Source organism: Elgaria multicarinata, chromosome 12 (genome assembly GCF_023053635.1).
Source record: "Elgaria multicarinata webbii isolate HBS135686 ecotype San Diego chromosome 12, rElgMul1.1.pri, whole genome shotgun sequence".
Classification (NCBI taxonomy): Eukaryota; Metazoa; Chordata; class Lepidosauria; order Squamata; family Anguidae; genus Elgaria; species Elgaria multicarinata.
In genome coordinates, this window is record NC_086182.1 from 4,710,619 (window position 1) to 4,732,983 (window position 22,365).

At 49.5% G+C, this 22,365-nt stretch overlaps 1 protein-coding gene across 1 annotated transcript in view; it reads left to right on the forward strand.

Annotated features, from left to right (window-relative positions):
- The window catches only part of PROM2 (prominin 2), a 68,002-nt gene extending 46,830 nt beyond the window's left edge, over positions 1-21,172 (forward strand). The window contains exons 13-24 of the mRNA XM_063138854.1: positions 1,153-1,244; positions 2,493-2,577; positions 3,851-3,997; positions 6,156-6,227; positions 7,072-7,164; positions 8,310-8,363; positions 11,830-11,910; positions 13,182-13,250; positions 13,785-13,874; positions 17,722-17,828; positions 18,876-18,964; positions 21,094-21,172. Of these exons, the coding sequence (XP_062994924.1) occupies positions 1,153-1,244; positions 2,493-2,577; positions 3,851-3,997; positions 6,156-6,227; positions 7,072-7,164; positions 8,310-8,363; positions 11,830-11,910; positions 13,182-13,250; positions 13,785-13,874; positions 17,722-17,828; positions 18,876-18,939 (954 nt within the window). The 3' untranslated portion in view covers positions 18,940-18,964; positions 21,094-21,172. The remainder of the gene's footprint in view (positions 1-1,152; positions 1,245-2,492; positions 2,578-3,850; positions 3,998-6,155; positions 6,228-7,071; positions 7,165-8,309; positions 8,364-11,829; positions 11,911-13,181; positions 13,251-13,784; positions 13,875-17,721; positions 17,829-18,875; positions 18,965-21,093) is intronic.
- The last annotated feature ends 1,193 nt before the right edge of the window (positions 21,173-22,365 follow it).

Consider the following 22,365-nt stretch of genomic DNA (forward strand, 5'->3'; position numbering starts at 1 on the left):
TTGTTTATATGGTGCAGCCGCCAACTCGCAGACGCATTGTGCTATTCCCTGTGAAATTGCACTTTTTCGCAGTGCCATTTTGCCCTGACTTTTTACATTGCTCTGATGTCAACACGGTTGTTTGTTCCTAGAATCATAGAATCATAGAACAGCAGAGTTGGAAGGGGCCTACAAGGCCATCGAGTCCAACCCCCTGCTCAGTGCAGGAATCCACCCTAAAGCATCCCTGACAGATGGTTGTCCAGCTGCCTCTTGAAGGCCTCTAGTGTGGGAGAGCTCACAACCTCCCTAGGTAACTGGTTCCATTGTCGTACTGCTCTAACAGTCAGGAAGTTTTTCCTGATGTCCAGCTGGAATCTGGCGCCCTGTAACTTGAGCCCGTTATTCCGTGTCCTGCACTCTGGGAGGATCGAGAAGAGATCCTGGCCCTCCTCTGTGTGACAACCTTTGAAGTATTTGAAGAGTGCTCTCATGTCTCCCCTCATTCTTCTCTTCTCCAGGCTAAACAGGCCCAGTTCTTTCAGTCTCTCTTCATAGGGCTTTGTTTCCAGACCCCTGATCATCCTGGTTGCCCTCTTCTGAACACGCTCCAGCTTGTCTTCACCCTTCTTGAATTGTGGAGCCCAGAACCGGACGCAATACTCTAGATGAGGCCTAACCAGGGCCAAATAGAGAGGAACCAGTACCTCACGTGATTTGGAAGCTATACTTCTATTAATGCAGCCCAAAATAGCATTTGCCTTTCTTGCAGCCATATCGCACTGTTGGCGATATGTCAGTGGTGTCTTCAGTTTGGATTAAGAGGGTGGGCATGCTTAGGGGCAGATCTCAGTGCCAGGCAAGCGCAGGAAGGCAGGATTTGGGGGAAATCAATAGGCACAGCGTCATCCTATAGAGGCTCTCCTGTACTTTGAGAATGAATCCTCCATACGTACATAAGGCCTTGGTAGGTGCTGGTTATGCTTTAACTTCCTGTTTCCCTCATCCATGTCCTGTCACAGAATGGCCCTCGCCTTCTCCTGCTTTGGCCAGCACTGCCAGGTTCTCCCTGGTCCAACAGAACGAACTGGACCAGGGCTATCAGGGATGATTCCTGCACTGTTGGCATCAGCCAGATTTAAATGACGTTTTACGCCTCTCTCCAACCTCCAGTTCATTGACACACCTGGCAATCTGCCGCCTTCCATGAACGTCACCCAGCACCTGGGCCTGAAAAAGAACCTCAATGTGACTACCGCTTATCAGTGAGTATTTTGCCATCAGGCGTCTCAGGAGAAGGTATCCCCATTCCAAGACTCATGGACTCTGTGGCTCCTTCCTACGGAGCTGAGTCCTCAAGAGTAAAGCCAAAAACTTTGAGCCAAAGGAGCAAAAATTCAAATTGCTTTGAACAACACTGATTCGCCTAATATTCTGTCGTTTGGCAGGCACTATTTGTGTGTGTGTGTGTGAGTGAGTGTGATTTGCGTCCTTGGAATTTCTTTGTGTTGCTTGGGAAGTGGGATTGTAAACAGCCCTGCCATGCCTTGTGACTTGTGAAATGGGAGCCATGCTTTAATGTCAATGCTCCCTCCAGTATCCGAGGCAGTAAGCCTGTGCGCACCAGTTGCTGGGGAACATGGGCGGGAGGGTGCTGTTGCACTCATGTCCTGCTTGTTGGTCCCTGGCCGACAGATGGTTGGCCACTATGTGAACAGAGTGCTGGACTAGATGGACCCTTGGCCTGATCCAGCATCATGGCTCTTACATTCTTCTGGTGTGAGAATAATAAGGAACTGGAGTGAGGAGACTGGGTGGGTAGTATAAAGGAAGCCAATGGCATTGTGGGACATAGCAAGATGACAGAAGGCAGACTTAGGGCTCCATCAAACCAGCGTTTTATCACACTCCGTCATGTCTGGTTTGCAGTTTTGCAGCATGGCACTCAGATGACATGTCTCTTGCCCTCCCTCTTTCGTGTTTTCCTAGAGCGGGGAAAGTCTTGATTATTTCCCCCAAAAGGAATTAAAGCGCCCTTCAGCCGCTGTGCAGTGCTGTCCTCTTGCTATTCCCTTTGTTGGGGTCGTGTGCTTTGAAGGGAGAGCTTGCTGACGAAGGGGGAGGGCGTGTTGAACCAACAGACTTGTGCTGAGTCAGTTGAATGGACTTTTACTGCTCCACCCCCTCTCTCATTGCCCGCAGAAACGGAGCCCAGCCTACGAAATGGTAAATTGGTAAATTGCTAGATAACAAAGCCAGAGCGGGGGGGGGGGGGGGGGAGGGGGGAGGAGCCCATGGCCATCACAATGTTACAACCAATGAGCTGGAAGCAGAAGTAGAAGGGGTGGGGTGGGCAGAGTAGAAGGGCAAACAAGCGAAAGGGAGTTTTTATTGGTATAGTGCGATACTACAAGCTTGACGCGCTAATGAAACAGAGCTAGAAATCGCAGAGACAAACCGGGAGGAAAAGCAGGTGTGGTGGAGCCCAGGATTCCTCCCTTCTTTTATTCCAGGCAATGTAAGAATGGTGCTGGTCTCTGGGAAGTTTTGCAGGTGGAAGACAGGTACAGCCTTAATGAACATCTCACTGTTGCTAAGGTGAGGAGGACTTTGTATTTTTGCTTTGCTGGTCTTTTAGCTCTACTTCTCCTATTCTTAGTGACTCGATCTTGCTGGTTCCCCCAAGAACCCTACAGAGAGGCTCCACGTAGCAGGTCTTGGTCCTGGCAGCTGCTACAGCCACCCATGTGCAGAGTCGCTTCGCGCTACTGCTGCCCCACGTGCTCTGCTTGTTCACCCTCCTTTCTGCTCGCACCTTCTTCCTCCCTGCTGCAGCACAAAGAAGGGATTTGGGCTGGGAATGATGGGAGTTGCAGTCAAATACACCTGGAGGGCACTAGGAAGGCTGCTATAAGCTGTAAGGTGCTTAATGGGTGCTTTTGAGCCTCCCCTGCCATTTTTGGGTTTCTCCCTCCCCCACCCCAACCAACACAGTTCCATGGCTTGTGTGCCTGCTCAGTCTTCATTGGGCTGTACTGGTGGGTGGGGGCGGAGAAGGCTGCCCCCTGATGGTCTCTTTCTAAAAGTGTTTTTGTACTTCCTCAAACCTCAGGGTTTCCCTGAGCATCTGGAACCCTCCCTCTTGCTTCTCAGTGGCCCTGTTTCAGCTCCAGATCTCTGTGTGCTTCCAGGCAATCTGTTCAAATGCCCTCTGCTGCCTGCTGCCCTGCTCCCATCTCCAAGGGGAAAAGCTCCTCTTGTGGGGGGCAGAGGTGGGGTCACAGGCTCCTCTGAGGCGGCTCCATCTGATGATGGCACTCTTCAAGGCCTTGAAAGGTTGTCACACAGAGGAGGGCCAGGATCTCTTCTCGATCCTCCCAGAGCGCAGGACATGGAATAATGGGCTCCAGTTACAGGAAGCCAGATTCCAGCAGGACATCAGGAAAAACTTCCTGACTGTTAGAGCAGTACGACGATGGAACCAATTGCCTAGGGAGGTCGTGGGCTCTCCCACCCTAGAGGCATTCAAGATGCTTCAAGGTGGATTCCTGCATTGACTTGATGGCCTTATAGGCCCCTTCCAGCTCTATTCTATGATTCTATGAAAAATGAAATTGCTGCCAGCATCTTCTTTCATAGGAGACCATGGAAGTTAAGATACAACAGTTCCCTGCAGCCTTCTGCTTCTTGGAGGACGAGTATCAGGCGGCAAAGTGGGTGGGTGGGCAGGGGGTTCTCAGGTGAGCTGAATTGAGGCAGGGTGCCCTGCCTGCCTACTTGCATACTGGGCTGTGGCCGCATCTGTTCTGCTCTTCTGGATTTGAGCTGTTTGCAACAGTGACCGCCCTCTTCCTGCATTTCTTTCCTCCAGTACACAGCTGAGTTTGAGAAACGTCTCAACAACGTCAACATCCGCTTTGAAGACATCGTTTTGTTAAATGCAGATGGGAAGGAGGACCTGGAGACCTTCCGAGACAGCAGGATTGACCTGATAGACTACGTTGCCTTCACAGCAGAGGTGAGACGAAATGTATGGGGAGGCCCGTCCCTGAGGTTATACGGGCAGATATAATGCGCCAGAGGCAGGTCGATCCCCTATTTCTTCCTTTGGTTCCTGAGGCTTCACACAACTATCCTTATAGACGGGAATTATGTGGGGAAGCTGCCACAGGTTTCAGGGGCTCCAAGGCTTAAAGAGGGAACCTCATGGCCTGAGGCTAGATCCTGGTGTGGTGGGCTACCTGCGCCCAGGCCTCCAAGCCCTCTCCAGGCACAGAAGGGAACGAGGCTATGCAACACTGGCCTACCAGGAGCCTGGCAATCGGGTGACCAGGGCCTTCATCCTAATGTCCTTCAGGCTCGAGATTGCCCCCCACCCCACACTCAGCGGGCTGGTTGATGCCGGGCCATGGCCCCACCCCCTTATGTCCTCCTCCTCCTCCTCCTTCTTCCCTTTTCTTTGTGCTGGAAGGAGGCATGGAATTGTGCCTCTCCCCAGCACAGAGAAGGCCCAGGCTGCCCAGCCCTCGGTAGTGTACCCAGGTGGTTTTAGACCTGGGCTTAATGGCTCTATGGGCCCCCACTTTTGATGGCCTTGCATATTGCTTCCGTTGTGAAGCAGACCGCTGCTCTGCCCCGTTCCATGCTGTGCAACTGTTTCTGAATGCTTGCCAGGCCTGTTTTAAGAATGTGCAGTCTGCAAATCACAGCACCATCGTAACTACCAGAATACAATGGAGTTTGCGTCTGCTGCCCGGATGCTGCCATCACTTGCTGCTCTCTGGGTGGTTGTTTGGGGTCCCCGGCTGGACTGCAGGGCCCTGGATCCAGCCCTAGCTGCACCGCTGCCAACCTGGAAAACGTGCCCCCTCTATCCTGCCCCAAGAGCTGCCTGTGGCCTTTGGGGCAGAATGGCCAATTTTCAGCCTTTTCTACACAACCTTTTAATGATGCAATACATGATTTCGGGTGGTGTGTGTGTGTGTGTTGGTCACTTGTTGTTCACAGTCTGCACATCTCCCTCCCAAGGTTGTGCTGTTGTGGCAGAGGTATTGCATTCCCCAGGTAGAGGTAGGAGGAGGTTCTGCCCTCTGGGCTGTGCCTCCCGTGGGATCAGCAAGCAGGTCTGCTCCGTCACTCCACACAGGAGGCAGCACCTCCCAGCTCTGAGACCGGAATGGTGGAGGCTGGGAGATCTCTGCCTTGCTCGTTCCTGTTTGTCACGTGGCGGCAGGGTCTTGGCACCCTCCCTCTGCAAAAATCCCCTTGCCAGGAGTGTTTTGGGAAGTCTCACGGCCCGACAGTCAAGTAGGACCCTGCACCATTGCTTGCGGTCCCCAGCATGTAAAGCTCAAGATCCCCCTTTATTTTATCTGATCAGTAAAAGCAGTTCAGCGGAGGCACTTCTTGGGAAACGCCCAAGAAACGCTGTAAGAATGCAAGAGAACCGTGTTTCTGAGGATGTTTCGGGCGATTTATTTGTACTTCAACAATGCCCACTGGATTTCAAATTCTAGAATGGAAAGTCAATATTTCCCCGGCTCCCTCTAAGCTAGCCTGGTGTAAGGCAGCAGAACGCAACACCTTCGGAACGGCAAAAGCAGTCCTTTCAGAGAGCGGGCAGAGTGTAATGGCCGAGTGGGCGTCCCTGGTTCTGCCGTAAGCTCTCTTGGCTGCTGAAAGACAGAATTCAATTTCGGAGAAAGCTCTTGGGGGCTGCATTCTGCTAGTTCCCTTCCCAAAGGCAAAAGGGGTGGGGCCAGAAATACCAGCTTTTGCAACCAGTAGCTAAGCCTTCGGAGAGGCATTTAAGCTGTTTAGAATAGGGAGGAAAAACTGCTCACAAGCCAGGAAACAGTCAAATGCTCAGTGGGTGGGGTGGGTGGGGGAAGGGGGGCAGCCAGGGGAAGGGGCAGGGCCTTCTGGGAAACTCCAGGGGGCTGCAATGAGACCCTGGGCCTGAGGTTCCTCACCCATGACTTAGAGGGCCTTAATCAAACAATTCCCTCTCACCTTCAGCCCCCTCCCCCCACTGCAATGTGGGGACAATAATACTGAGCCATCTCACAGAGGTGTTGAGGGTTACTTGGGAAAAATGTGTGCGAAATGACTTGAACACTTGAAAAGGATGCTATAGAAATGCTAAGTATGATGATTGCTGCTGCAATTTTCTCCAGATACGCAAACCCGTGGTGAGGACAAACGTCCAGGGTTTGGCAGTGGATCTTGAGAGACTAAGCAACGTCCAGGTAGGTAGACAGAGAAGCCAGAGGATAAGGGTGCTCTGATCTTCACTGCGTCGTGTGGGGAGGAGAGCATGGCTGCGTTCAGACGACACAGTAGTCAACAGTGGGGTAATAATCAACTCGACAGTTGTTTATGTAGGGGGTACTCCCCACACAAAATGATAATAACTGTGGTGGGGGCTATGATCAGCGTTGAGTTAACTATTACTCCACACTGAGTTGACTCACTCATTCCCCCCACTCCTCCCACTAGTATCCCATCAGTCATTGGTGCTAGACTAGAGTGGCAGCTGCTGCTTTGACCACTCTTGCCTTGCGACTCTGTGACTGACAAAATAACCAACGGTGATCTCCACACAACACAATAACCAACAGTGGTTCAAATAGCCAACTCTGCACAGTGTTGGTTTTATCAGCCCAATAACTAGGGGGGAATCCGCACGTCGTTCCGAGATTGCTTCTAAGCGACCGCAGTGCGGCGTGAAAGCGATCGTGTACCTGGCCTTTTGAAGAGCTGACAAAGAGACGTCCTTCCCGCTGCCCCCGCCGCCACCCAACTCCCTCCTCGCCAGCTGGGACGGAGAGCTCGGGGGAAGAAGGCGGGGTGGAGAGCTTCTTCCGCTTAGAAGCGATCTCAGAACGACGTGCGGATTCCCCCTAACTGTTAGTTTTTTAAAAAACTCCCTCCACACAACAGGATAACCCACGGAGAGTTAAATAACCGACCATTGGCTATTTAAACCACCATTGGTTATTGTGTTGTCTGAATCCAGTCCATGTCAGCAGAGCCTTCTTAAATTCCCACCCTCACTTTCTGGCCAACTGAGAAGATTGATGTTCCTTGCAGAGCAACAGAACTTTGAAAGAACGACTGGCTGATGAAGCCGAGAAGCTCCAAAAAATTCACCATATGACAGTCAACACGATGGAGGACCTTGTGGTAAGTGTACAACACAAGACACCAAAGAAGCCCAACCCATGTACCAGGTGTGAACCTCTTTTCATGGCTCATGCTAGGATATGCTGAAATGTTGATTGTCTTGCTGAAAATTCTTTTGGCCTCATTTGAGATTCCTTGAACATTTGCCTGAGTAGGACATCTCTATTTGCTGAAAATTTTACGTGAGGCAAATAATTCTGGGCTTCTTGTTGTTGTCAGTTTAGTATTGTTGGGGGCCTATTTGGGTAGGGTGGGCAATTATGTATCACCAAAAAAGAGGGCAAAAGAGGGCACATATTTGCATGTGCTAATTTGTACAGAGGTGCAGATTTAGAAATAATTACTAGAAGGGAAGTAGAAATACATCTCCCTGTCGGAGGGAAGACTGTGTCCAGGTGAGCTGTGGGCCTTCGGCTCAGTCGGCTGTCCAGGTGCTGCTAAGGTTGATGGCCTCCCTTCTTGGGGTTCTTTATCTTTAAACTGGACTTGGACTGGACAGCCCTTCGGATCGAAGACTCGTTCGAAATACAGGCCCTCTCTCAGACAGCCCTTCAAATTCACGACCGTCCTCTATAAAATAGGGGCCAAAGGGCAGGTTAGAGATTTTAAATAAATAAGACAAAAGTCTAGGAATGTGTAGAATCTTTGACACATTTCATTAGTCTTGAGATTCCTCAGATGTTTTGTCTGAGACAGATGTTCCCCTGCCGGCCTCCCGGGGTGGGGGGAGAGAGTTTAGTTTTGCCTTAGCTGGATATTCAATGGTATCTCTAATCTAAACCCTGTGGCTGTGGCCAGCATCATTTCTGGAGAGATGCACTAGAGCAGCCTTTCTCAACCTGGGGCACTCCAGATGTGTTGGACTACAACTCCCAGAATGCCCCAGCCAGCTGGCTGGGGCATTCTGGGAGATGCAGTCCAACACATCTGGAGCGCCCCAGGTTGAGAAAGGCTGCACTAGAGAGTTTAATTAAATACATTACAAGCATCCCTTGAGTACCAGCTATGCAGAGTCTCCGAATCACAGCTGCAAATTTGGTTTTAGATAAAGTGAAGGCGATATTTCTGACTTTCCCTGAATGCAGGGGAGAATAGACTGTCCCAGTGAGCATGTGGGTAATGGTCTATGGTTCATTTTCTTCTAGGCGAAGCTGAAAGAAAGTGTCCAGTTCTTATCAACGATGGCACCAGGTCTCCAGGTATTGCTATACAGTGGAATGTGGGTCTTTGTGGAGCGCCTTCACTAAGATTCCCCAAGTGAAAGGGTTCCCTAACTCTGTTGCACAACTCTGCTCCGGTCCTATTTATTTATTTATTTATTTATTTATTACATTTCTATACTGCCCAATAGCCGGAGCTCTCTGGGCAGTTCACAAAAATTAAAAACATTCAAAGTATAAAACAACAGTATAAAACCATAATATAAAATACAATATAAAATACCATCTCTATACCATCTCTAATAGATTCTAGTGTATATTCTAGTACATTCATCTTTAATTCTTATTTAAATATGGGCCTGTTCAGACAACATGCTAAGCCAGGGTCAGGCTGCTAACCCTTTTGCAGCAAATGGTTAGTAAGTATGTTTAAGCCGTGGTGATGTAGACACCATGATTAGGAATGGTTCACACAACATGCTAAGTCATGGTTCGCATGACACACTAAGCCATGATGTTTAGCTCAAAATCTTAGCCACCGTGGCATTGGCTTAGTGTGTCATATGATCAGGGTCTCTGTGTCGTCTCTGTGTGCACATAGACACTTTTTTTGGAGGACATTAGAAGACATTTTTCGTTGAATGTGAGACAGCTTGCAATTTTAATTGAGGCAAGGGCATTCTTCATTTAAAACAACATTTTGGGTTTTTTTGAAATACAGAAATATTCCCTGTTCTACTAACACACTAGAACCAAAAATGGGGTTTGAGCAAAGTGAACAGGTTCAAATGCCATCAGTATTGTGGATGATCCAGATTCGAAAAGTACCCTGCTTTTCTTTGCTGTCAGCTTCGTTCACCTGTGTTTCTTATTGCTAGAAAGGAAGCCACATTGATTTCTCTGTCATCGTTAGGATAAATTGCTTGTACCATACACGGTGTAGGTTGAAGTTCCTGATTCCCAAATTTTGCAGACGTAGTTTCCATCGTCCAAGCTTTTTTCCTGTCTCGGGTGCCCAGCAAACTCGGCCATGAAGGAGAATGATCCATACCGTTGCCTATGGCATAAGACTTGAGGCCCAATTCACATGCTAACCCAAAACCAGCCCATGAATTATTTGGGGGTTGTTTCCCTCCCCGTCACCCCATGCTGCCTGGATTTGGATGATATGACAAGCTGCACCTGGGCAGGTGATTAGGCAAATGGTGCTCAGAATGGTTTGTTTTCCCCACAGTGATCATGCTGACCAGCCCTCTGGGTTAAATTCCTATAGAAATGAAATGTGTTCATCTCTTCAGATTCGGCATCTCCTAAAATGTGTGTGATGTGATGCCCATTCCATTCTTATCTGGGATCTCTTGCTCCTATTTAATTGGTCATGGGGGAATTTCAACAAGCTCTTCCAGTAACTCCATCCATGCAGGTCCTTGGCTGTGACAGGATAATGAAGTGTAATGTAAGCATCTAGCAGAATAATACACTAACTAGAAAGATTGGTTGCGGAAAGCCAGGCCAGAAATAGAGAGAGGGGGGAAATTCCTTGCCATAAAAGTAAGAGGAAGAGCTTATGCATTCCTTATACATAAATGTCAAACACTGTGCATTTTCTCCAAAAGTGCTCCATATTTGAAACAGAGCTCCATCACACCAGCGTTTTATCGCTCTGTCGTCCTGCCTTGTTTACTGTTTTGCCCTGCAACCTTCACACGTCGTCCCCCCTGTCCTGCAGTCATCTTGCCTCTTCCCCTCCACTTCCCGTTTTTCTAGGGCAGAGAAAGTGCGGAATTTTTCTCCACGTGGGATAAAACCGCCCTTCTGTCCCCGTGTACTGCCGTCCTTGAGCTATGTCGCAGAATGTCCCTTCTTGGGGACGTGTGCGTTGAAGGGCGGTCTTGCTGATGAAAGAGGAGGGTTTCAACCTCCCTCTTTTTTTGGGGGGCCCCTGCTATATGAGGTGCTCAGCCGATGAAATGCTAAATCACTAAACTTTAGATAATGAAACCAGAGCAAGGGGGTGGGGGGAAGGAGGGAAGGCGCCCACGTCCATCACAATGTCCATCACCCACAAGAACCAATGAACTGGAGAGGGAAAGAGAAGGGGCGGGGTGGGGCAGCGATACCAGAAAGCATGAGTTGGCACAGGTGAAAAGGTAAACAAGGTGAAATAGCACAACAACGGAGGGTACTATTGCACCACGTCCTGTTTGCTGGTCCCTGGCCGATGGCTGTTTGGCCACTGTGTGAAGAGAGTGCTGGACTAGATGGACCCTTGGTCTGATCCAGCATCAGGGCTCTTCTGATGTTCTGATGTTCTTAAGCAGATCTGAAAGTGAAAACTTCAAGTTTGGGTTCTATAAAGACTGCTTGACCTGTGACCTCCCACTAAATAAAGGTTAAAACCTCAGACAATATGCTTTGTGTGCACGTGAAACTTACGCACACCTATAGCTCAGCTCCTCCTCTTTGTCATCTAAAGGACCCACAAGCTTCTGTGAGTGGCCAGTCACGAGCGTGCAATAAATAAAGTGTTCTCTGCGTCCCGGGGAAGGCTGCAGTTCTGGGAAAGAAGCCCTCTTCCTTTTGCTGCTTATGACCATAATTAGGGTGACCCTATGAAAAGGAGGACAGGGTTCCTGTATCTTTAACAGTTGTATTGAAAAGGGAATTTCAGCAGGTGTCATTTGTATATATTTTTTATTTATTTATTTATTTATTTATTTATTTATTTATTTATTACATTTCTATACCGCCCAATAGCCAAAGCTCTCTGGGCGGTTCACACAAATTAAAACCATAGTAAGACAACCAACAGGTTATTATATGGAGAACCTGGTGAAATTTCCCCTTCATCACACCTGTTAAAGCTGCAGGTGCCCTGCCCTCTTTTATAGCTGGTCACTCTAGTATAGCTCCTGCACCTTTAACTGTGGTGATGAAGAGGAAATTTCCCCAGGTTCCCCATATATACAAATGATACCTGCTGAGATTCCCTTTTCTATGCAACTGTTAAAGCTACAGGAGCCCTGTCCTCCTTTTCATAGGGTCACCCTACCATAATGGCAGGCAGGCCCATTGGCCGGTAGCCCTGGAGAAGTAAGACAAGGTGAGAACTAGGAGGGACCTGGGCTCACTCCTCCCCCGGACTACAATTCTCCCCCTTCTGTGCCTCTGAGACACAGTGGGGAGAAGTGGCAGTCCTGTTTCAAAACTCCCCCCACAAAACTCCCCCTCTAGCCTCCTCATTATCGTGCCTATCACCATCATTTCTCAGCCTGAGGGGCAGCTGGTGAAGCAGGGCAATGAATCATGCATTGCAGTGATACCACAACACAGAGCATTTCTGCGGCCGCAAATTACAGGGCCTGGTGTCATCGGTGGGTCTCCGCACAGGGTTGTCATTTTCAGGACCGGTCCTGTGGTTGTTACCACCTCTAGCTCCAGCCTGAAACCCCCACCCCAGGCTTATCTCTCCAGCTGGCGACATTTCTTCCTGCTTTCCCTCCAGGCTCTGATAAACCATACTGAGTCCCAGATTGGCCTCGTGGAGACCATTCTCCCCATACAGACTCAGAGGATCCTGAGACAGGTGAGTAAAATGAGAGCAGCTGGCATGATTCAGAACCATACTTGTGGCTGGAACGGTGGCCGAGGCCACGTGTGTTTGGGGACCAGTAGCAGCACTGCCAAATCGCCTCCATCTGTCTTCACCCACAAGGCTGCTTCACATGTCATGGCCCTAGTGGAAATATACTGCATACGGATGTAGCACGTGCCTGCAGCAAGGCATGCTAAGAGAGCTGGAATGCCCGCCGTCCTTGCCATCGTTAGCGTTGCACCAGTATGCATCAAGGGCTGCACGTTAATGAATAGCAGCAACGTGTTCTGCTCAGGGGCTTCTCGGAGGCACCTGCGGGAAAGAGGGTGTGGCAGAAGGGGGTCTGGCCCGGGCGGGGCTTTTCTGATGTGATCAGTCCTTGCCCTCCCAGCTCATAATCTGAAGTAGGAAAGGGCCAGAAATGCAAGGAAGGCAAGTTTATTAATTTATTTATTAAATGTATATACCGCCCCATAGCCGAAGCTCTCTGGGCGGTTTACAAGAGAGGAGTTGCCGGTTCACAGGAGAGAGGGAGCCGAATGAAAGGGAGCAAGATGGGCAGAAGGGAAGTTTCAAGGGGCAAGTCAAGTGTTGTGGAGCTTGAAAGGAGGGAAGGCAAGCCGTCGGTGGGATGTCCAAAGGACATGCGTTTATTTCACAGTGGACGCAACGTCGGCATGGAGGAGAGTTGACTCCTGGGCTAAGCAAGGCCCTGGGCAGTGCGTTTCCAAGGCACACATGGGGTGAAATAAAAGCAAACGTCTGACCCACACAGCCAAGAGAGAGTTGTTGTTGTTGTTGTTTACAAATACGGAACATTCCAGAGGTACATCGTCTGCCCGGTGGATTTCTGTGGCTTTAGGGAATTCTTTGATGCAGGCTGATTGAGTGACTTTTCCATGGCCATTCAGTGGATTGACGGCTGAATTTGAATCTGAACCCAAGTCTATGAAACTGTCCGTTGGATCATGCTGACTTCTCTTTTGAGGACTGGTTATGTGTGAAAACCCACTGGGCAAATGGGCTACGTGTCCAGTCTGTGCCCTCTAAGAGCAAACAGTAACCAGGCTTGGAAGATGTTCACAGGCTGATTGGAAATAAGTGATTGTTTCAAGTTTGCCCATCTGACATGGGAACCTCTTCCCTTTGGAAGATATTAAATCAGATGTTGGAGAAATGGGAGGGAGGGGCCCCCGGCACCTCCGATTACCCTCTCTGAAAGCACCGGTAGCCCTTCAACCTGCATCTCCTTTTTCCTTCAGGAGTTGGGTTGCTTTATCAGAAAAGAGGTGGCGTACATCTCCCAGTACCTGAATTGGCTGAAGAGGGTGGTGAGTACAGGCGTCTTCTACGTGTGGGGTGCGAAGTGCTGTATAGAGCACCAACGCGACTGTGATGACTGAACAGGCCCTGCTCAGAAACGTCATCACATGCATTAGAAGGGCTGCAGGCTGGTAGTGGGAAAAGCATAGTGGGGTCAGAAGGTGGTGGAAGGAGTCAGATGTTCGCGAAGGGCTTGGTCAGATGATGTCAGCGTCACTCAGGGAAGGTGCTGCTCACCTGGAGACAGTTATGGATTACTGGAAGTTTGCAGCCTAAGTTTATATCCCAAAGCCCTGGCTATGTCTTTTGTTCATTCCATTTGCCAAGTCACAAGATGTAGCTAAAGTCTTAAAAGTTTCAGGAATTCTATTTGCCATCAGCTCTGTTCCACACACCCTTGACTCAGGCCCCCGTGTGATTTTCCCCACTCAGCCCTTCATAGAAGAACGGTTCCCCACCCTGGTCTACCAGGCCTGAATGGACCCCTCCTCTGCTTAACCCAAATAACTATACAAAGAAGCATTTCTCTTTTTCTGCTCCAGCTAACTGAGGATGTTGCTTCGTGCCGACCCTTCTCCACTGCTCTAGACAATGGCCGGGTGATCTTATGTGATCACATTGTGGATCCCTGGGTAAGTGGGCCAGACCATTCCTCTGCCTAACGGACACCAAGCCTCCGCCACCACCTACAGCTTGCTGATCTGAGGAAACAGCCTAAACCCCCTTCCTGGTGACCCTCATGGTCTCCTCCCTCCTTCCTTCTGTTTTCTTTGCTACTTTTGAAATGAAGGCTGTAAGCTCCTTCCAGCAGGAAGGAAAGGAAAGGAAAGGAACCCCTCGTGCAAGCACTGAGTCATTGCTGACTCTTGGAGGGACGCCAGCTTTCGCTGACGTTTTCTTGGCAGGCCTTATAGCGGGGTGGTTTGCCGTTGCCTTCCCCGGCCGTTATTACCTTTCCCCCAGCTAGCTGGGGACTCATTTTACCGACCTCGGGAGGATGGAAGGCTGAGTTGACCCGAGACGGCTGCCTGAAACCAGCTTCCGCTGGGATCGAACTCAGGCCGTGGGGAGAGTTTCAGCTGCAGAAACTGCTGCTTTACCGAACGTACCTGTTTATCTTATGTTTCTCTGCGAAATGTAACAGGCTTGAAAGTCTACCAGTATCATACTGCTTTTGTAGAAGTCTATGTTGATGCAATATCTGGGGTACAGTGTGCAGTTCTGGTTGCTCCCTCTCAAAAAGATATCGTAGAGCTGGGGAAGGTGTAGAACAAGGCAAGCAAAATGTTTAAGGGGCAGGATCAAGCTCCACTCTGAAGAGGGTTAGCTCAGAAAGGCAACGAGGGAGAGATTAGCGAGGTTTATAAAATCATGAAAGGTGTGTTGAAAGTGGACAGAGAAATGTTCCCCCCCACACACACACACACTGTTGCAATACTAGGATTCAAGGCCGCCCAGTGAAATTGATTGTCAGCTGATTTAGGACAGGCAACAGAAGGTTATTCTGCACCCAGGGCAGAATTCGCTTGTGGAATTTGCTTCCACAAGAGGTGATGGCTGTTTGAGCTTCACTGGCTTGGGAAACGGATTAGACGTCTTCGTGGAGTTTAGCTCCATCCCAAGGGATATTAGCCATGGTTAGCTCCACAAAATCCTAGGGGGGAGCTGTTGGCTTCATGCCGTGCTTGGAGGCTTCCCAGAGATATCTGGTTGGCCAATGTTGGAAAGAGGATCCTATGTTGGATGGACTTTTGGCCAGAAAGTCTACTTCTGTTCTTAGAAGATATGAGTGCCGTCTACATCTGGGGTGCAGAACCTCAGGCTTGGTGGCCAAATCAGGCCCACCTTGGGTCCCAATCCGACTCTCTGGAGCTCCTCACAAGGCCGCGTTCCCTTTCCCTGACCACCACCTTTCCCCCCAATCATTTGAGGGCTTTTGTATGGTTCCCACCTCGTTCTAAAAGCTTAAAATACCTCTCCTGAGGATTAGTTACTTGTAGGAAGAGCTTTAAGCTAAACTATGCTGGTTTGGGGCCTCTGCTCATGTTGCCTTCAGCCTCGTCCACTACTGGAATGTGGCCCCTGAGAGCTTCTACAAGATGGATTTGGCCCTCAGGGTGAAAGAGGTTCCGCAACCCTGGTAGACATTGATTTGTTGTTGTTGTTAGTTGTTGTTATTTTTGTTTGTATTAGTATTTAAATTTCTGTGCCACCTCATAGCTGAAGCTCTCTGGGCGGTTTCCAAAACAAGACCTAAAATGGTAAAATAATGTAGCATAATAAAACTTTTTTTTTTTTAAAAAAAGAAAAGTTAATAGAAGAAAGTTTTGTCACTCTGCAGGCTGACCAGGAATAGAGCCCCCCGGGGCTCTCTTAACTCTGAAGCAGGGACTGTAACCATTCCTGGCAGTATCTTAACAAAACTAAGTTAATAAGGCTTGAAAATGTAGAAGACCAGATACAAAAGAGGGCAGGGCTCCTGCATTTTTAACTGTGGTGATGAAGAGGGAACTTCATCAGGTGCTGTAGGCATAGCAATGACACCTGCTGAAATTCCCTTTTCTATTCAACTGTTAAAGATACAGGAGCCCGGTCCTCCTTTCCATAGGGTCACCCTGTGTTTGGTCTGCCTGTGGCTGAAGAGCCAAGGGGAAGTGGGTGGTCGTGAGCAAGACCTGTCATTGTGGTGGCTGCCTGCGTGAGGGCTGGCCCCGCCTCCCTGTGTCACTTGCAAGTGGGTGGGGAGGTTGTGTGCAAGCTCACGGGAGCCAGGAATGTGGACGTGTTGCGATCCGGTTTGCGCTCTCCTTGACTCCGGAGCAAGCCCCAGCTTGCCTGTTCTGTCGTCAGCTGACCCTGCAGTTCACCCTAAGCAGGAGAGCCTTGGGCTGCTGCTGCTCTTTTCTGACCCAGCTGAGTGGAGACGCCTGTAGGAAGGGTGATTCCGCCCCCCTCCCTGCCTGGCTGCCTTCATGGATCCTCTTGACACGTGTGGTTATGAGTTCCACGCATAGAGTCATAGAATAGCAGAGTTGGAAGGGGCCTCTAAGGCCATCGAGTCCAACCCCCTGCTCAATGCAGGAATCCACCCTAAAGCATCCCTGACAGATGGTTGTCCAGCTGCCTCTTGAAGGCCTCTAGTGTGGGAGAGCCCACCACCTCCCCAGGCAACTGATTCCATTGTCGTACTGCTCTAACAGTCAGGAAGTTTTTCCTGATGTCCAGCTGGAATCTGGCTTCCTTTAACTTGAGCCCGTTATTCCGTGTCCTGCACTCTGGGAGGATCGAGAAGAGATCCTGGCCCTCCTCTGTGCGACAACCTTTTAAGTATTTGAAGAGTGCATGAATTCTTTTGTCCTGAATCTGCCAGAAATCAGTTTCACTGGGTGAGCCTGACTTCTAGTACCTATTGCAGCCTTTCCCAAACTGGTACCCTCCTCATGTGTTGGACTACAGCTCCCATCATCCTGCAGCCAGCTGTTACATCTGAAGGGTCCCAGACTGGGAAAGGCCAGTCTATTTTGGTTCATAGCCTGCCGTGTCTTAGAGACTTGGGGTGGTTAACTTAAACTAGGTGGCTGGCGTGCCGCAAAGAGAAGGGCTGCTATCCGGCGCCATCTTTGTTTGGGTTCAAAAGAGTGGTTTTCACCACTCAACCCCACCTGTGTCTTATACTTCGGTTCTTGGGCAAGTTTCTTTCCTTTTAGTCTCTTCAGTTTGCTGTGGAAGTGGGTGTTTTGTGACCAGCCATCCCCCCTCCCCAATGATGCTCTCTTAGAATTCCCAATGTGCCCACTGATCCCAAAAGGTTGGGGACCCCTGCGGGAGGATGTGGTGGTCTGTATCTGGGCATCCCAAGGGGCCTCTGTAAGGCACAAGCTCTCCCCCTTCCCTTCCTGCCCCCTCCAGATGCTGACCCAGTTCAGACGGTCATGGGGGAACACAATACAGTGCCTGTTGCTTCCCTCGCCCTCGTGCGCGCCAGTCACATGACTGGGGTTACCCTAATTACCTGTATTGCAGGTTGCTGTGTCGTCTGCAGTGCAGGAGTAGTGTCTTTTCACTCGCCCAACATCTCATAGCTTAAGAACATCAGAAGAGCCCTGATACTGGATCAGACCAAGGGTCCATCTAGCCCAGCACTCTGTTCACACAGTGGCCGACCAGCCGTTGGCCAGGGACCAACAAGGCGGGACGTGGCACAACAGCACCCTCCCATGGTAGAGCTTGTAGGGTGGGTGAAACATCTGTATGCCCACGACTTGCATGGGGTTCAGACGGCACGACAACCCACAGCACGGGTAATTAGGTTAATCTCACTCACGAAATCGGCACACATGGGAAACAACAGGCGCCGCGCCGTTTGCCCCCGCTGACGGTCCGAATGGGCTCAGGGACAAGCCGTTCCCCCAAAACGGTACGTTCCTCTCTCCGGTGGAAGGAGCCCAGCTCAGGGTAGCTGTCTGTGCTTCTTTCCAGAATGCCTTCTGGTTCAGCCTGGGCTGCTGCACCTTCTTCCTCATCCTCAGCATCATCTTTGCCATCAAGACCACCAAGCACTTCCGTCCCATCAGGCACCGACTAGTGTAAGTGGCCGGCCGAGGCACAGGACGGGCTTGGAGGGAGGGCCGCTCCCTGCCGCTCTGGCGTTTACTTGCTGATTTAGATCATTCCTAGGCCACCCTTCACTATAAAACTCCCAGGGCGGCATGCCACCGATGATGGAAATCATAACAGAACAGCGTAAGAACACCAATAAAGATAAAATCACGGAAGCAGTAAAAGCAATCACACCCAGCACAGCTCTACCATATCATTAAAATCAGTATTCCGGTATTGCTCTGTTGGATATTATCGCTTTTAAAACCCACTGAAATGGCCAGGCAATCGAAAAAAGTGTTTCCTCCTGCTGAGTAGAGATGGACTAAATTTGAATTTTCCTAAGTTAAAAGAGTGGGAAGAACTTGGACAGGTCTGAGCCAATCAAAGGGCTCATCTGAGAAGATGTTTTCCTACTCTCAAAAGAACCAATGGGAGCTTTTGTTGCTGGGGGGGGGGAATGCTGCGGGGGAGGGGGCAGAATAGGAAGCCACGGCTGGAATCCAGCCCCCCTCTGGATGAGTCATGGAGTCCCCACACCACACAATTCGGCCCAGTCCCCAAGGCAAAGATGCTCCATAATTTTGAATTGGGGGGGGCAGCACACATAAGCGGGACCCTCCAACTCCCCCTGGTCCTTAGAAGAGCCTTGTTTGACCCTATCGGGGGTTTTTGCCATCCCAGGCAGGCTAATGGAGCATGGAAGTGGCAGAAATATACCACGTTGGCTGACTAGGTGTGTACAGGAATTTTATGTTTGGATTACATATTTTTTGTTTTTGTTTGATTGAAACATTTTTAACCGAACTGGTTTCTGGGCAGAAATAAATAAATAAATAAACAAACAAACAAAATTCAAAACAAAACAATACAATGTTGTAGTTGTAAAGGCTCTGTTTTAGCAGCCGATGGCAAAACCCTTGAACGCAAGAGTAACTGTACCTCCCCAGTGGAGAATTTGGCACACACCACTTGAGGAGGCGATGTGACTTCTCTCCAATCTTCTCATTTGTTTTCTTCCATGCGGTGCCTAGTTCTACCGGATCGGAGGAAACCTATCCTTTCCACATTCCACGTGTGACGTCTCTGCGGCTGTAGGAAGTCTCTGCACCAAGATATCCAGGTGACGGGGCCGGGTGTTCCATGGGGCACGTGTGGCTTCTGGGATGTGCACACCCATGATCTTTCCCCTTCCTGCTAGAGCAGCCTTCCTCAACCTGGGGCGCTCCAGATGTGTTGGACTGCATCTCCCAGAATGCCCCAGCTGGGGCATTCTGGGAGTTGTAGTCCAACACATCTGGAGCGCCCCAGGTTGAGGACGGCTGTGCTAGAGGATCATCGTAAAGCTGACAAGCTGGCACATTAGCCCAGAGAGGAAGGCACCTGGCTACCTCTGCCAGTGTGGGAATGTCAGGACTACCAAGGGATCTTTGCCAACCTTCAGCTTTCCCTGGGTACACTCTTAAAAAGTGACCAAAATGGCACTTGGCTACCACTATTGCAAACGGTCCACTTCCAAGCCATCTCCAGGGCATTAGAGTCAGGCCTCTGGCCTCCGTGGTGCCTGAGCATATCTTATTAGAGAACAAAACCGGGAACAGACTCCTAATAAAATCCCCAGTGGGCTGGAGTTCTGCCCTTTCAAAGGGGAATGCCGGGGAGGGGGGCAAACGTCCCTTAGGATGTGGATCAATTAGTTCCTTGCAAGGCAGAGGGTCTGCAAGAGGGAGGGTTTGTGAAAAGCCAACCAGGAAAACTGATTCAGAGATGATATTATTGTTATTGTTGTTATTATTATTATGAACCTTTATAATGGACACTGATTTAAATGAAGGATTTTTAAGTATTGATCCATTAGTACAGGAAGTATTTGAATGTTCAATTTGGAACTCTGCTGAGGCACCATGACCGAAGTATTAACCGGTACTTAAAGTTGATGGGCAGAATAAGAGCATAAGGACATATGTGCTGGATCAGACCAAAGGCCTATCTGGTCCTGCATCCTGGTACCACAGTGGAGCACCTGTCCCACAAGCAGGACACGAGTGTGACTGCACCCCACTCCCTTTCTTGTGTTCCCCAGCGACTGGGGAACACATTCTGCCCGTGAGACTGGAGGTAACATATAGCCATCATGACTAGTAGCCACGGATAGCCATATCATCCATGAAGTTTGAATTCATGGATTTGATTCTAAGGCTTCATGAACAGTAATGGGTATCCACCAAAATATTTCCCACCACCCCATTTGCTCTCCCAGCTTTCAGCCACAGTGTATTAAGGTCCTATATATTTGGGAATAAATCCTTGCTCCTCCACCCTTCCCAACACCCACCCAGTTCCTGACCACTGCATAGCCAAGAAAAACACACAGAACCCTTAGGACTGACGGCTTTGCTTGTTTGGAGAACGGTAGTTCTGCTTGAAACTGCTTGAAACGGTAGTTGGCGTGTCAAGTGTATTCTGTATAATCAGAGATCCCTGACGCCAGGGATGGGCAGAAAGTAGATTGGGATCTACTGGTCTGGTAGATCTCTAGAAGATTTACTGTAGATTGGCAAGGATTTCTGACTTCCAAGCATTTGACAATAGCATCAATAAACTGAATCCCCCCCCCCACCTGCAAAAATAAAGCTGCTGAAATTAAGAAAGCTTGGGATAACCAGGAATGAGTTCTTGAGTGGAAGGACTGTGGGCTTCTCCACATTTCGCAAAAATCCTGCAGCCTTACCGGGGCTTTGACTTCCGGAGTCTTCCCGGGTTTAAGGATCGGCGCAATACACGTGCTTCCCCCTTGTTTTTGCTGATTCCTTCCCATATGATTCAATTTTACCGCCAGCAGATGGCGCTGCTTTATAGCACATTTTCCATTTATTACTGCATTTGGTTTTTTGTTGTTGTAAAATGACAGATTCCCACCTGAAAAAGGATCTGCAAATTCCCAGTCGTGTGCAATAAACTGCTTGTGTGGAGATGCTCTGGGTGCTCAACTCAGCTGTGGTACTCAAAACATACCCCTGTGTGCCCTCAGTAGCACCTGCTCCGAGGCCCCCTCCTGTCCCTTCATACCAAATGCGTGTCTTTTGCATCTGGCTCCAGTTGGTGGATCTTGGGGTTCTACTAAAACACCTATTAGATCCTGCAAGCCTGAAATCTGCCTTCTCTTGGCTTACACAACTCTGTTTTAGATGATCCAGTTTGCCTGCCTGTGGAGCCTCAGCCCGACTGCTAATCGTGTTTTCTCAGTTGCAGGAATCAACCTGGAGAAGTGTCCAGATCCTTCCAAGATTTGGGCCTCCATCCCCACCACGAACGCTCCATCCATGGGGTTGGCACTAAAGAGATTTCTCTTGGACCCCAAATGTTTTTAGCCTGCCGTCATTAATCTTGCCCGTCATCATGGATTTTGCTTTTGTTCAAAGTACCCCTTACTGGTGCTCCTCACTCGGTGGAGCATGAGTCAAATTGTAGATGATGGCAAGAATCCACCTGTTCTCAGAGGTACAACTGCTTCTGATGCAGCCTGGTGGATAAAATCTAAGCCTTATGTGGCAACCTTGGCCTGTTTCACCACCTGGCAGGTGTTTGGTTTTTTTCTTTTAAAGGCGAGAGGAATCCCCACATCGTAAGAACTGTGGTTGTGACTGCTGGGGCTGATATTGGCCAAAGTTGGAGGAGTGGTAGTGAGGACATCCACACGCATCCTCCCACCCATTTAATCATGATTGGCTTACAGCAGCTTCCGACATGAAGGATATTATTAATGTCCGAAGCTTCTGACAGCATGTCATCTTACAACAGCCGTGGTGGCCCACAGATCCACATTCTCTCCAAAGAAGTTAATTGAGGGCCAGAAGCTCCTCCCCACCCCCAGCAATGGCCCTGAGCAATTGGGCCTGAGAAGGTCTATTCCCCCCAGGCTCTAGTATAGAACAAGGGAGGTGCCTCTTGCAACGTGAGATGAGAGAATGCACCAGACGCCAAAGCTCCAAGAGCCCGTGCAGACCTGGATTTTTCCACAGTTGTCATTCTTGGCTTCACTAGAATCCAGGAGCAGACTGACACCCTGACGTCTGCACTTCTGAGTATTGGAAAAAGTGCGTGCAAAGTTGGTTGTGTGTGATGGTTGCATGCACATCTATTTTGCAGTGTGCAAGTGCTGGAACCCCATGACCAGTTTTGGTTTCCTGGCACAGTAGAATAGACCCTGAGTGCCACCATTACACATGAAAACCTACGTGTGAGTTTTGCACACTTTTTCCTACACGGCAGAACTATCTGTGTCAAAAAATTCCCCACATTTGAAGACGCCTTAAGAACCATTCCAAGCTCTGCATGGGCAGAAAGTCCAGGCTGTTTGAGTGTATATTGAAAAGAGAGCTCTTGGCTCCCTGATGAGCATAGCTGTAGCTGTAGGCTTCATTGCATTCAGACTTTCCATTGTTAGGTGAACATTTTAGAAATGAAATGTTCCTAAGAAATACAATGCCTGAAGCAGCCATCACAAGACATCTTTACAGGCAC